Source organism: Adelges cooleyi, unplaced genomic scaffold (genome assembly GCF_023614345.1).
Source record: "Adelges cooleyi isolate 19-005CV unplaced genomic scaffold, UGA_ACOO_1.1 ACOO_flye_CR_arks_rails_tigmint_CR_PRNA_23, whole genome shotgun sequence".
NCBI classification, from domain to species: domain Eukaryota; kingdom Metazoa; phylum Arthropoda; class Insecta; order Hemiptera; family Adelgidae; genus Adelges; species Adelges cooleyi.
The window spans coordinates 5,220,180-5,236,058 of NW_026095893.1; the positions used below are offsets into that span (position 1 = coordinate 5,220,180).

General features: G+C 33.4%; 1 protein-coding gene across 2 annotated transcripts in view; it reads right to left on the bottom strand.

Moving 5' to 3' along the window:
* LOC126836042 (uncharacterized) overlaps window positions 1-15,879 on the bottom strand; it is a 235,968-nt gene that overhangs the window by 76,219 nt on the left and 143,870 nt on the right. Inside the window, exon 2 of one of the 2 annotated variants that reach the window (XM_050569007.1) lies at window positions 12,877-12,922. The exons of the other annotated variant lie outside the window; for it this stretch is intronic. Within the exon in view, the coding sequence (XP_050424964.1) occupies window positions 12,877-12,922 (46 nt within the window). The remainder of the gene's footprint in view (window positions 1-12,876; window positions 12,923-15,879) is intronic. 2 annotated transcript variants of the gene reach the window in all.

Below are 15,879 nucleotides of genomic sequence, written 5' to 3' on the forward strand. Positions count from 1 at the left end.
ATTACTTATTAGTAAGAAGAAAAAAAGACTCGTTAGTTGTTTACTGAGTATTTTCAGCGTGAATCCGCACTCGCGTTAATCTATCGACCAAGTAAGCACAAGCGCGCGTATACATATACACATTTAACCGATGCTTGGCTGAAGGAACTTACTCAGACGCGGGATTACTTACCCTCGTTGGTATTTAGAGGAAAACATTTCACACACAACGCAGGTCTGAGTGTGTATACTTTCTTATCAGTGCACGGGGACCCTTTAATCCTATTCTTGAATAAGGGGATCCTCGCTCCAGTGTTCTTAATCAGATCGTTTGTGCTCGCCAAAGGAAAGCGTATAGCTGTTTCAATTCCGCACGCATTACTGTCGTGCCCCGTCGAAAACACGGACCGGTGTCAATTTACGGGCTACACCTCATTTCTTCCAATTTGTGTACATACCCATCAAGTCTATACAGCGTATACCCTCGTTATATGTTCAAGTCACCGAGCTATTTACACGTGGCATATCTACAGAACGTTGACGGTGGTAGCAACAAAGGTATCGCTAACAAAACTGTATGAAGTGTACACATACTATTGCCTGTACTAATTTTATTACCGTTATTGCTTGTTGTTTGTCGTTCATAAAAGTGTGTCAACCTTCGCGACACGCCAACAAATGTGGCTTTTTAGAATATGTTCTATGACTTTTGATGGGTTACTTTTTCGTAGTAATATAATAATAATATATTTTCACGGCCATTGCCAAGTATAATAATATTGTTTTATTGTTGGCATCGTCTGCACCGCGCCGCATCACGTACACACATTATTAATACATAATATATTATCTATAACACATCTGTGGAAAATTGATTTTCTACTAGCATCTCACACGCATACGCTTTTCATTGTCAGCTCAGCTTTACTGCTGATAACCCGGACGCAGTGTTTCACATTATCTTTTTTATGTAAGAGATGTATTAAAAAAAAAATATGTTCTAACATCAAATACTATCATTCGTATCGAATTACAAGACGCGTGTATACATTGTACGTACACTGACCTGTAGTCGTATTATGTAGTCAGTCCACCTGCTCGCAGTGATACACAAACAGATATTTGTGTCCTTTTTTTTTAATGTTAAATATTACCTTATTATTGTAATTATAATAGTTCTGTTGTGGTTTTTAATTATTAATGTCACGACGTCACGTATACACATAGAGTTTGCGGCTGACCTTATAGAGGTCTCGAAAAAACCATTACTGCTATCACGTCTTAACATTATGGGCGAACGTTAACAGCCTAGATAAAAACCTAAGCGAGTACATTATGTTGTATATTTTTTGCTTGTGGGTGATAGAGAGGACTTTTTTATACTCTATACCACGTAACACCGATACGAATAAAGTCAGACAAAGCCGTTGACGGGACACACAACGTAACACTAATATATTAGAGCGTTGTGTCCGCGCGTGCACGACAAAAGGCAATTTTTGAAAGGTTCCGGTTAAAAGGTTTAATGCGGGTGACTTTACTGTTTTACCCACGCTTGTCGTTGCATACAATTTGAAAAATCCTTTATCGCAGAAACGGTTCATTAGCTCATGTTATGTACAGTTTCGCCAGTTAAATTTTACGAAAATTTTATATTGGTCGTCTAAATAATATATTGTCTTCGGTAAACCGAATGGTTATGTAACAATTCAATTAGTCAGTATATACATAATACTACGCAAGGTCTAAGCGAAACCTATAAGACGCCACGATGCAATTTATTATCGAATGGATTCATACACACTCGAGGTCGTGATTTTAATTAACTTCCTCGGTTCACACGGTCGAGTATTATAAATTATATTATAATACACTGTGTCATTGTTATTATTGCTGTTTAATTATTGTAATTAGTATTATTACGCATAGTGTTATTGCATCTTATACATTTGTTTTGATTCAAATACTTTTTCTTAAAACGTCGAAATAAAATTACTTAGTTGTCTTTCCTCCGTATTCATCACACTTAACACCAGAATGTTGTATTAGTTTTATTGAAATAGTTTACTTTAGCTCTTTTTACATACTATCTTGTCCAAAGTTCTACGACGCGTCTATTGATTGCCTCCGATCCGTCAGTAAGGAACTTGCCAGTTGCCAAAGCGGTCCAGTGTACTTCATAAGTTTGTGATTAGGTTCCTTTAATTTTAGAACCATAAAAACTTCCTGCTAAGTTTTAAGTCTGTCTCAACACGTCGGTCTTTGAGAATAGAGTATGAAAATTTAATTTACAAAGATATTTTTATGGGCTGCACCTTTTTTTCGGCCTAAACTGATAACAAACGATTCCCTTTTTGGTCACTTTATTTTAAACACTAAAATAATTGTGAACAAATGATTTTAAAATAAATATCTTTATTAAAATTTTTAATTTCATAAAATATTCTATATCCTAATTTACTAATAACCTTAAGTTTTTCTTTTTAAATAAATACAAATAATTTGATACCAAAATCTCATTTTCAAAAAAAATTGACATTGATACTTTTTCCCCGCAGCCCTTCAATTGTAAATTTAGTATTGGGGTCTTTCCTAGCAATTCGTTACTGATGTTACCAATAGCAGTGTTACAGCGGATATTGAGGTTTTAGAACTAGAAATCGATAAAATAAATAATCCTAAATTATTTACTCAGTTTATTTGCGCAAACGGACTGCACAAAAATACCATAAATTTGTTTGTGCAGTTTAACTGAACATGTAAAATCGCTTTTAAGAGTATGTTTTCTTATCTATGAACGCCTGTTAATTTCTTATCGCATACTTGACTACATCTATAAAGATATTTAAAATAGTCCAATACGAGATCGAGAAATAACTATAAGGCACCGAATAGGCACACAGTAGTGTATTGTCGTCATACGGTTTTCAATACATATACCACGAAACCGCGGTTACTGTATTAAATATTTTATTCTAATGTAAACGACATCTGCAAAGCAACGGAAGCTTGTGTAAAATTGTATTTCAATATGACAAAGTGGTTAAACCTTCTTGCGTTTCGTGTGAGGTGTATATTGAGTGGATGTAAAAAAAAGTTCCACGATCTGTAATTACTGCATCATTTAATTACCGTACACAATGCTGCCGGTAGTACCTGTTGGGTAGTTTGTTATTACCATGAAAAGGCATACACATGCAAGAAGACCAAGACCACGTTAGTCATCTGCTGATTAAATTTGCGTGCCCTAACGTCCTGCCTCAACGTGCCTTATTTCTCAAGCGTCTGCGAACATTAACATTTATTTTACCCTCTTCTCATATCAAAGTCACGGTTTATGGAGATGAACACGTGTTGTGTGGAAAAATGACACTCGTTAATGAATACATAACAGAGTAATTATTTTATTGTTACACATCTAACGGGTATGCCTTGTAATTATTCGATTCAGCCGCGAGACCGGCCTAGTCGCGCTCTGTGGCACATCACATTACTTACCGGAGCTCTTCTGATGTATGTTATCATATTTTCTGTTGTATTTCTATTGTAGGAATCAATAAATGGTTTATATTATCTGCGGGTAAATAATTGGATTTCTAACGTACTGGCTCTCACCAAAAGGTCTTGTTTTTTTTATCAATAAGTAGGTATGCCATTGTTCGTTCTCTATGTTTTGTATTTGATGCATTTTAACCCACTCTACTCTAATAAGAAAACGCGACAATAGTACGATTGCTTGAGGTTTATGATTAAATTTCACTATTATTGTTTTAAAAATTTTAAGTTATACCTATATTTTTTGATGATCTAATTAGTACATTTTTTCCTTGTCGAATGTAGGTACGGTTTTTTTCAATCGAGATTTTGAAGTGTTCTTAACATGAAAAACAGTCTCGTACATTATTATTTTACATGTCGATAAAGTTGATTTTTTTTAGTATAATATATATATAAAACGATCGTTAATATAATTATACTGCGAAAATCGGTCGATTGACAAGTGTGTGCTTTAATCGAGTGGGTGCCGCCGCTGCCTTTGAGTGGTAAATGTATTTACATATTTTACCAATGCGCGCTATGCTTGTTGCAACGTGTATGTATAAGTATGTAACTTTTTTTTATAAAAATGCAAACAAACCGTATGGTGGTTTGAAAAAATGGCTTGCATCAGATTAGGTTGAATCAGGTGTGCCATGTGTTCCTAAAATGTGTCTCACTTTACACATAATAGATTTACCGGCGGTATGCAAAAGATTATATAATTTTAATTTTGCTGGGCAGCTTTCATGTCAACGTTGCCAATTATTATTATTTTTTTTTATTGGAAAATAACAGTGTACGTATACTGCGGTGATTCTCCTAACGTCCTACACTAGTTTTCTCTTAAAATAATTGCAATTTTTTTAATGCGGTTGCCGGTTAAGTAATGAGAGCATACCAAAATAATACTACACTCCACCCTTCTTTCCGTCTTAAATTTTAAACCTTAATAACTCTAAAAATAATTATTTAAAACTCGTAATCGACCAATCAAAAATTTCAGAAAATTATTCTGAATTAAACAATTTATTTAGCATATACGTTACCATTTAAGTTTCAAAAGTTGATGGAGATCTGGAAAATACTAGAAAAATGTAAAAGTCCGAATACGACCTAATGTTGTAAAATAACATAAACAAAAATATTTAAAAAAACTAAAAAACTACAGTTAAATAGTAAAAAAAAAAAGGGACAATTACGTTTAAAGACTTGCATAATAGTATGTATTGATCATATATTATAAATAAATATACTATAAATACATACATTCCATTATAGGCCGTGTTCTGAGTTCTTCTGTATAAAATAATATTACGGAATAAACGAAAAAAATTGTGTGTAATGTGTATGTGTTATGGTGTCTTAACACTTGTGTAAACGCCGACCACGTTATTTTACGGGCTCTGAGGGGGGTTGGCGATTTTCTTAAGAAACCCAATGCCTTATTGTTGTACGCCTGGACAGTAATATAATAAAAAGACATGTAGTACAAGACGTCTCCGCTGCAGCAACCGTCGTCTACGAGGGGTGCTCAAAACGAGTTCGGTTTTATGTTGCACTAACAGAAGGCACGAAAAAATATGATCTAAAAAAAAATGTCAACGATAAAATAACACTTACGGATCATAAAGTGATCAAGACTGTCATGGAAAAACGTCAGACAAAATTCAATGTTAACACATCCGGTTTATAATATTAGAAACTTTGTCACGGTTTAAAGAAAAACGATATCGAATACCTTAGTCCTTAATATTGTTGTTGTACAAGAATATGTTTTTATGATGTCATTAACGCTTTTTAATTGACGTTACCGCTAAAACGAAACGCACAACAAAATTATTAATATTGTACACGACAATATACACAAGCACAGTGTATAATAATAACGATAAAAAAAAATTACATTATACGTTAAAATTTAAATTTTTAATCCTATCGCGTTCTTTATCAGCTGTATGTGCGGTTTCCAACAGTTTTAGCGAAATATATTAAAATGAATAGACCACGGCAGAAACGACGTTGATTGCAAATGCGGTTTTCGAAGCACAAAGAGTATGAACAGTCTATAAAATACAACGATCAATTTTGTATAGTAATTGTTTCGGGTCAGAGTTTGGCATGAAAAAAAAACCGAAACACATTTCCATCGCATTTGACGTACGCCGTTCAGTGTAAGCTTGAGTACGCAATGCCTATTTTTTAATGACATTTTTTTAAACGGTTTTTGACGTTTTTCGAGCAACAAGGTGGTTAACTAATGTATAATATATAAAAGTGTACCTATATTAACATAGCTTGGGCCCAGTGCAAGAAAGAGCACAAGTAACAGTCACATTTTGTAACCGTTAGTAGAGTATTTAGAGGAGCGGCCAAAAAGGGTGATATAGTACCTCCGCACAATTTTTTTTTTAAATCGCAATATTAAGTTGGTCGTTAGAGAAGGTTAGATTAGTAGGAAAAGTTGAAAAAGTTTACTCCTTCACCCTTAAAATTAGGGGTAAAAATCGAGTTTTAAGTTTTCAACTTACTTGCTATAATTTCGAGGATAATGGTCGGATTGAGTTGAAATTTTTAAGGAATATATTTTATTTTATATGCATCGATAGTATCAGGTTTAAATTATACCCATTTCCCTTCCCCCTGCCTACGGGGGATGCAAGTTGTTTGTATTTTTAAGCTGTGATTTTAGAATCTTTTAGTTGACAATTAGTTAGGAGTGAGAACTCGTATATATCCATAACATATTGAACTAAGAAAAAAATTGGGAGTACAGTTTTTTTTTAACTTTCGGAAAACTGTAACCTCCCCGTTCCCACTATGCGCCGACCCCACTGTACTGGCTTTTTAAGCAATTACATGGTAAAAACCCTTATTTTTGCTAAAATCCTAAACATTTTCAGGGATTGCGTTTTTTTGCCAACTTGGGATAACGGCTTTAATACTTGGTGATTAGGGAAACTTCCAGAAATATATTTAGTTCACAAGATCATTGGTTTAGGCAGCTATCGCTACATCGTCCACATGGCAAAAAGTTTAAAACGTTGAATTTCTTCTTCTATCTTATCGTGAGAGAAAACCAAATGATGAGCTAGGGTCATTGTTAAGTAAGCTATTCAACTCTCTTAATTGACGTTTGGTTATCTTTTTTGAGGTGGAGATCTAGAGGAACGTTATCTACACGTAGATGGATATTCTAGCTTCATGTGTATTGGAATAATATATTATAAAGGCGGTATAACGTAGCATTCATAATGCAATTCGCATTTTGCAACAGATTAGGTTCGCTGCGATTTGGTCGATGGTTAAAAAACCCGGGTAAATTACTTTTATTCGCACCGAGTAGGCCAGTACACATATACATGTAATAATATATTATTGATAAATCGCCGGGGATCCGCCAATGCTCTTCCCGTGTATTATTATATTATTATACATGTACCTAAAAAATTTATTATGCGCCGGCGAGAGCGTTATGTTAGCGCAATAATTTAAAGATAACGTCTGAACCACACTTGTGTGGTTTAATGGAGTCGGAAGGGGGGGGGGAGTGGAAGTGACAAAGGAAGTGCGATCCTCTCTGTAAACAGTTTCCAATGACCCCGGCTTCGTTCTATGTAAATTTCGCATCGCAGAGACAATAATATAAAACAATATATTATACGTTTATATTTTTTTACTTATATTATATATAATATATAAATGTATATAGTGTAAACTTAGTAGAGTGTTGAGGGTTGTGCCAGCGATCTTTAGCGTCAATATCTTAGATAAATTTATGAGCCGTACGTGACCAAAAATTTGCTATAAGACTATAAAATATTACAATAACATTATAATATACAAGTTGCTCTCATGAAGACTCATCGCAGTTGTCTTATAATTATAACGTTAAATGTATCAGGTATGACACATCTATATATATTGTAATATTATGTACCACCCATCATCCGAGTTTTACCGACTCATAATCGCCATTTGTCAAACAACCCAATTAGGTGGAGTTGCACGGTTCATGGCCGATTTTCGCTATCATAATAATAATAAAAAATATAATAAAAATTCTGAAAAAAAAATTATTACGCCGCGGTGGTAGTTATTAATATTTAAAAGCGATTCATTCGGTTCGAAAGCTTATCGCGAACTTGGCGAACAAAAAAAACACAAACGACCCAGTAAATGTTCATCTACATTCAAGGTACGTTCAACAACTACATCATTAAAAAATATGAATATTATTATTATACATGCAAATTGGTTCTCACTCATTTGATTCGTTTTAACGACAAACTATAGTCCGCTTGACCGTAACACCACTTAAACGCCTCAGTAAGAGCCTTAAAAACGATTTCAGGAAATTGTATAATTACCATTCCTGCTAAAGGCAAAAAAAAATGTAAATACCACGGGATAATTATTTTAAGAATAAACGGTTGCAATTATGCGTACGGGGAATTACTATCCGTACTATCCGTAATAATTACTATTAAAGAACACATTATAATGAGTGCGTTGAACTTCCTCCCACAATAGTAATTAACATTTATACATAACTAGTCGCAGGGAGAAAAAATTGTATTATTACTAGTTACTGCAGATAGATCAAAATAATATTCAGTGGTTGAGCGTGCAGTGCATAATAATACCAACCCGCATAAAAAAATTGGCTGTTTTTTTTTATAAATATTGTTATGTTATTTGTTCACTATACCAGCTGATGCCCGTATGCTACAATGTTAGTGTAGTAAGATGTAAACTCATCTAAAAACGGATAAAATTATTGTGGATTTTTGCATAACCGTGTTATTGCGCCTAGTGTACGAGTATGTGTTTTAATATGTAAGTTCTTAACATAAAAATCTATCATGTTATGTACGCTTGGTCGTTTGTATCGTGTACATACATATTATTGTAGAAAACAAATGCTCTATATTTTTCTATTATACAAGTACACAAAACGAATTAATATTTATGAATTGCAAATAATTTTAAGCAGCTGTACAAAACGTGCACTATTTTCGGCCACACGAGTATTTTACAGGTAATATAAACAGTGTATACTTTAAAACAACAAGGACCTCGTACACAAACAACAAAACCTAGGCAAGTAAATTTCGCTGTTTTTTAGTAATAATTAATCGTGTCGCCTTTAAACATACACACACACACTCACACCTTGTTTTGTTAGACATGTAACAAAGGTTAAATAAAAATAAATGCGTGCTCGCATTCGGCAATAAATTAAAAGAAAAAAATGGCAACACTTTAATATAACGATTGCTTTGAATAAGTGTTAACCATTCGAGGTTATACGTTTTCGTTCGTAGCACGTACAGAGTGTGCTAACAAAACTGATAAACTAACCAGAGTAAAACCGCTACTCTAATTTATTGTACTAAAAGCCTTAAAAAAAATGTGATTGAACAGCAAGCTATGCTACAGTGTTAACTGAAAGGCCTTATGTGTGATCATTTGATAACCATCTGAATGATTATCTATTTATTTATGTGATATAATATAATTTAACAGTAATATTATAATAATTGTGTTATCATTAATGTCCTTTCCATGATTACAGAATTAGGAGAACATAGTAACCACACGCAGCAATTTAAACATAATTTTATTTTCTAAATGTTTTAGTCTAGTGAAAAATATTACAAGTATAATAAATGTTTGATGCTTTTAAAAAATGTAGCCGCAAATGGCGACCACACTAAACTTAATGTAACTGAAAGAAAAGTGCAGACAAAAATATTTTATCCAATTTATAATATAGAAATGAGAAGATACGAGAGTGGACATAACGACAATTTACAAAAATACATAGGTAACCCAATATCGTCTCTATTCGTATACTACAGAAGTATAAGGATAGAATGGTTCGGTAAAGAAGGGAGATGGAAACATGACAAAACCAAAAGTAGAAGGAAGAATTAGAATTGTCTTCAAAAGACCCCTATGAAGACTCAGGGCGAGTTAGAAGGACGCTGTGGTAAAATATTTAGAGAAGATTCGGGAATATGTGTAAATGACGTTATAGTATGGTAAAACCGATGTAATGGTATAGTGGTAGCAACGATGGGACTTCAAGTCCCGCTAAACAATTGAAAAGAAAAAAAGTATAGTGAATATATCGTACTAAAATATGTGATGTAAAATTAAAATACCTTCCCGAAATTACCTTGGCAATCTGTAAACTATTAAGTTATAAAAATAATATAGTCTGATAGTGTTTGTGGAAAAACATAACTTTTTAACTCGTTTTAGAGATGTTGACCTAACCGATGCATATGACTATAGATGAAGATGTGCATTTTATTACATCGTGCATTTCACCTAGTTGGTGTGTAACCGTATGCGTTATTTGGCCAAAGCGAATGCGACACCGTTTACATTTTTATACCCGTAAGCATTTGTTATGATCGCGTTCCTTGTATTTACTAAACCTTTTTTTTTTGTTTCACACGACAAAGATAGACACCGTGAGAAGGGAATGTCTCCTGAGCAATGATACCGAAAATATTTTATTACAATCATATTTTGTCGAAACGATAATACGATTGAATTCATCCGAACGTTCTTAGAAGACCGAAGAAGACTGTCGGTTAAAAAAAATGTATATTTGAATCGGCATTTAATTTGACGTGATATGCACATAATAATTGGACAGCAATTTGGTTCATTGGAGGTCGAAAATAATTTGCACTTATAACTTGTTCACACTTTACCGAAACCCCGATAACTAAAATGATCCCGTTATCACAGATGTAGATCAAGAAACTATCGAAGAATGTGCTAGTAAAAATCTAACTATGCCTGATTATAATGTTTGATGCATTATTTCCTAGAGTCTAGGACACGGCTCATTTATTCTGATTTTGAGTAATGAACATTTAAAGGTTAAAAAACTTGACTGTCAAATAACAAGTTTTAAAAATTGTTACTTACAAAAATCTATATTATAAAAATCGATTACTACAGTGTTAACTCAACTAAGGTGACAACTCAGCAAATAGTGTTACACCAATTTCTAATATTGAATCATCAAACGTCTTTTACCGAATTAGGTGAACGAATAAAAAGAGAGGTCAAATTTTTCAATTCCAAGCGTTCACGTTCGCATTTTTGGTACGGCACGCGAGTAATTAAAAAAAAAAAAAATGTAATATATATGTGATATAATTGTAATAATAGGGGGGTTTTCTATGACCAACCCCGGGTTAGTCCCTTGGGAAATGAGTCCCTCGACAAGGATATACGTCGTAAGACTGCCGGAAGTCAAAAGGGTCTCTGCGCGACGGTTGCCGAAGGCGATGGAACTTGGGGACAGACGAGGGCTGTATCAATGAACACGGATCGTTTGCGGTTAAAACCAACGGTTGTTCCCAAGTGGAAAATTCAGATAAATCAATTGGTTTTGGCGCTTATGCTTTTGTTGCCCTAACAAGCGTTTTCGGTCGTCCAATCGATTAAACGATTAAATGGAAACGCTAAATTGAAATCTGGTTATCGAAATCTAAGTCTAACAATAGGTACAGAATGGATTTACTGACGACGCGAGCCAATTTGCATTGTACATGAATTGCTTAATGGCTAAAGGATCGTTCTGCTCTATACCGATAACGTTCCCGGTTATACCGGTATTAATTTGGAAATCATCTTAAGGCTAAAACTGGCAAAACAATTCATAAATGTAATATTATGAAAAATTAGAAAGTCAAATGTTTTTTTAAGAAATGTTATTTGGATTATAAATTATTCACATTATTTCCACTATATAGTATAAACCACTTCTATACATTGAATATCTCTACTGAAAAATTGGCTGAATTTTCTCTGAAAAATTCTATAAAAACTTATATTAAAATTGTATTTTCTGTTTTGTCTTATGCCTACAACCTATTCAAGTGTATTATATAATTAGTAATTCAGCTATGACCTCGAGTGATTACGTCAACTACGAATTTTAATTTCCTATTAAAACGTTAAATTATGTTTTTTTTTATGTTTAAACTAATAAAAAAATCAATACGTAATTTTATCGACAACTTTTAGCTAGGTAATAGTTTTTTGGTTATAATAATAATATTATTATGATATACTATATTATTTATTGTATACAAATGATAAGAAATTCGTGTTAGTATCTATGTAAATGTATTTACAATTAATATGTCTTATCATTTTACATATCTAAGTTAAGTGGATCATATTTTTAATTATATAACACATCAGTCGTTACGTTATATTTTATTATACGTAAAAACAATAACACAATTAACCTATGCGTTCTCCTCGCGGTTAGGGTAGCACATGCCGCAACCGTGTACATTGAGACTGTAGGTCCTATATTGTAGTGTATACGGTTACACATTGTTGTGTAATTTATATAGGTATAGGTACAACACATTACAAGTATAACTAGTTTATGTACTTGGAAAATATATCGTCACGTTTCCACCGGTAGTAGGCCAGACTATACGGCGTTTTATGCAAATGAGACAGCACGGACATTGCCGTGACCGCCGTCGGTTTTTTGAAGTGTGCCAGGTGCAGTGGCATACGACAGACGATAATATAATATAATATTATAATAATGTACCTAAGTATGGGATGTTCAATTTTAAATAACAACACTCGCGCGTGTACATAAATACATTGAAGATGTTGTCACGGTGTACAAAAGCGAGTGTTATATTATTACTGTTGTAATAATAATATTTTTGTGAAAGCCAACGAGTTATATGTTCGGGGTGGTCTCCTCGTTGACCCTTCTGACGCTTTTAAATAGCATGTGGGTGCAGGTACTTATACCGAACAGAGGTCGAGGACTCGCCAGATGATTTATTGTTGACGTTTAAATCAAAGGTCGAAGGTTGGCCGCACTGTAACGGTGGTCAAGAGGGCACTGCAACTGAAACTTATACCGTTGAATAAAAAACAGATTTCCCTAGGTTTATCAGAAATACCAAAATGGGTCACGATTGTAATTCAACTGTATTTGTATTCGATTGCATTTCAATTTATTAATAACCATGGTTATCACATATTTTGTATTATACCATCAGTCAACTGATAGCGTAAACATTCACTAACCACTACACTGTGGTATCTAATGTTCTGTTTACTCACAGTAATCGGTATTGTACTTGTACAGCCTAAAGGCACATCCCCATCCGTGTCTTCATTGTCTTTATAGTTTATGACCAGAATCAAAGGTTTTGTGTACACATTAAAATTTAGGATTTAATGTTACAATATCCACAATGATATTTCAGGTTTTATTGCGAGGCCTTTGCGGGTACGGCGATCCGTGTGTGAACGATCATGTAATTAAGTCATGAGAATGTTATTTACCTGCGACAGGAGACAGCTTTCGCATGACACACCATCTGGATTTCCACTGTAAAACAACAGACAAGAAAAAACAATTAAATCTACACATAGAATATACAGCACATGCGGGCGCGACTGTGTTATTGTAATTTTTTTCGTGAAAAGTATAATTGTTAATATTCAAAGACGTGTATGTACGCTGGTCGTATATAGGTAAACAAAAATATTAGTACTGGATCTTTAAACAAATATACTATTATTAGATGACACATTTAAATTATAAGCATAACTAGGCTCGCAAAGCGACTGCGGGTTGACATGTTGGTAGTCTACTAGACTACCATGATATATTATTTGATGTTAACCAGGGGTTCAAATAAACAATGGGAGCAACGTTTCAATTAAACCGTCGCAAACGCGTTAACCGAGAGCAAAAAGCTAACCTAACCGACATTAGGCTAGTGTACAGAGAATTATGGTCGTCGCCATTCGACTTGCAATTAATTGGTAGTCAAGACGGGTAGGATGCCATTACAGATCATAATCGGCGTGGCCCTCCTCTTTTGGGTCACCAAAATCGGACCCTGGGGTATTAGTCACAGTCTTCCGTTTCCGTTTATGCCCTTCTATTTTTAATTCGCGTCCAACCCATAGCGTTTTTGAACACACAGGAAGTGACGGTACTACCCGCCGACTGAAATATTAGAGGGAGGAAGATAATTAATAATAACAACTCCTTATGCGCACCTAAATTAATAATAACATCAATATAGTAATACTGTTGTGGGCAAGTCGAGATGTAAACGACGAAAACAAAAGTTTTAATTTAGTCGTTAATGCAAATGAAAGCGGTCTGTTTTTTAATGTTTACACCAAAAATCCTGACAAAATTTCGACTACTTAGGATGGTCTGATTTCAATTCTGTAAAAATATATACAATTTTTTTGGCTACTTTACTAGGTTGTGTAGGAAACGGATATTTGCTTTTTTATGTAAACTTTGTTTCTTAATATTAAACATTTTTCAAATTAAATTTATTTTTAATTACAAGAAACTGAATTTTTGAAGTTAAAATCAGTTGCCTATATAACCTAGTACAGTAGTCAAAAAACTCGATCACTTTACAGAATTGAAATCGGACCATCTTTTAAGTAGGGGCAATTTCGTCAGGCTTTTAGTTATAAAATACCACCAAAATGACGATAACTCATTGAAAAAGTATAAGTTAAAATAATACTTTGAAACTTTTACAAGTTAATTTTTAAATAAATCGACACGATCGAAAGTTATTAAACCCTATTTTTTTCTTAATTATCGCCTATATAAAACTCCTTAAGACCCGCCCGCTTTCAGTCCCCTTATTAACACAAGGGTGGCCCGATGGTATATATTGCAATAATATACTTTGCTGTTGTGTTTGGCCATACAATTTAAAATCTTAGGCAAACCGTTTGTATTATGTTGAGTTGTATCAGCTGGTACTAGTAAGTTGCGCTGTTGTTTATGCCAATGGTGAAAGGTTAACTTACGGCGGCGGCCCATCACGTTTTTGTAAAAATAATAAAATTACAAAACCGCGTTGTCGACGGCGAGGCGTTTCGCAACAAATCAAAACGCGATTTATCGACTAGCGGCGTGTAGAAACAAAAAACCAAAAAGATTTAGTGCCCATGTATCCTTTGAGTTATAGTTACGCGCCCTGGGCAGCTACTGAAACATAATATTTCATAAAACATATTGTCCGGGTCTCATGCTTTTCGACGGCCGTCTTATACCATTATACTCGGGACGGGACTTGTTGTTAAATTATTCGCAGGTCGAATATGCAGTTGTTATATGCGGCGTTGCACACATTTCAGAGGTCAAGGTCATGACCTCAGTGAATGTACATTTTTCAAGTGTCCCGGAATGCACTGAGAAAGGGATCGCTGGATTAAAGTCTAGATTCAATTCTTTAAATCGTTCGATATTTAAGATATTATAAAAAAGGACTTTAAGAGTTTAACGTACGGCTTAATGTCAAGAGATAAAAAAAAAACGAGTTTTAAACTGTATACCTTTAATAAATAGAGAGATGAAAGCGGCTTAAGATACAGTTATCGCAATAGTAGCCGAACAAAGTTAAATAGATAATACTATTATCTAAAATATCAATAATATTAGTACATTTTATGTGAAGTAAGTGAAGCGTAGTTGTTTATGTTAATTATAATAATTAAATTATAGTTCCTATTGATAAATGAATATGCATATTGATCAAAACAAAGTATTGGAATCAGGTTATGAATATATTTATTATTTACCGATTTAAATTTTGAAAAAACCGGTTTCCAAATTATTTTTTGCACAAATTACAATATCATTACTATTCACTTGAACCGGAATCAAAAAGAAAATTAAAACGTGTGCTAGAAAATGTGCCAAATATTATGAAAATAATAATATGTCAAATGATAGTATTTTAATATGCATTGCAATATTAGCGATAAAAAAACTGCAGTTAGTGGTTTGAACTGCTATATATGCGATAACGCCAAGGTTATTATTTTTTGTGCATCATTACATAACACCAATTATAGCTATAATAATAATAATATAATATATAATAGAAAATATGAAAATACAAATATTGTGTGTTAAATTGTTCAGTATTATATTTTTTCTGCAAAAGAACAGTTATTGATATTTCTAAGTTATTCATTTTCTTAATAATTATTTTACAGTGAATTATAAAAAATGTACTAAAAATGCATAATATAATAGTTGTTAGTTTACCATAACTCACTTAAGACAAGCCCTCCTAAAATGAAAAATAAAATGGGTGGTAGTTTGTACAGACTATAATATGGAGTTAATGCATACAACTCCGGGGTCTATTTATCATTTTTAGTTTCCTGCTATACAGCATTAGCTAACCAGATTATAGAAGTTTTGCTAACAGGAAAATTCAAAATTGTTTATGTTTTTAAGGTTATAATAGACGGGTTCAAATTAACGTTATAACTATATTTACGAGTTTTTTT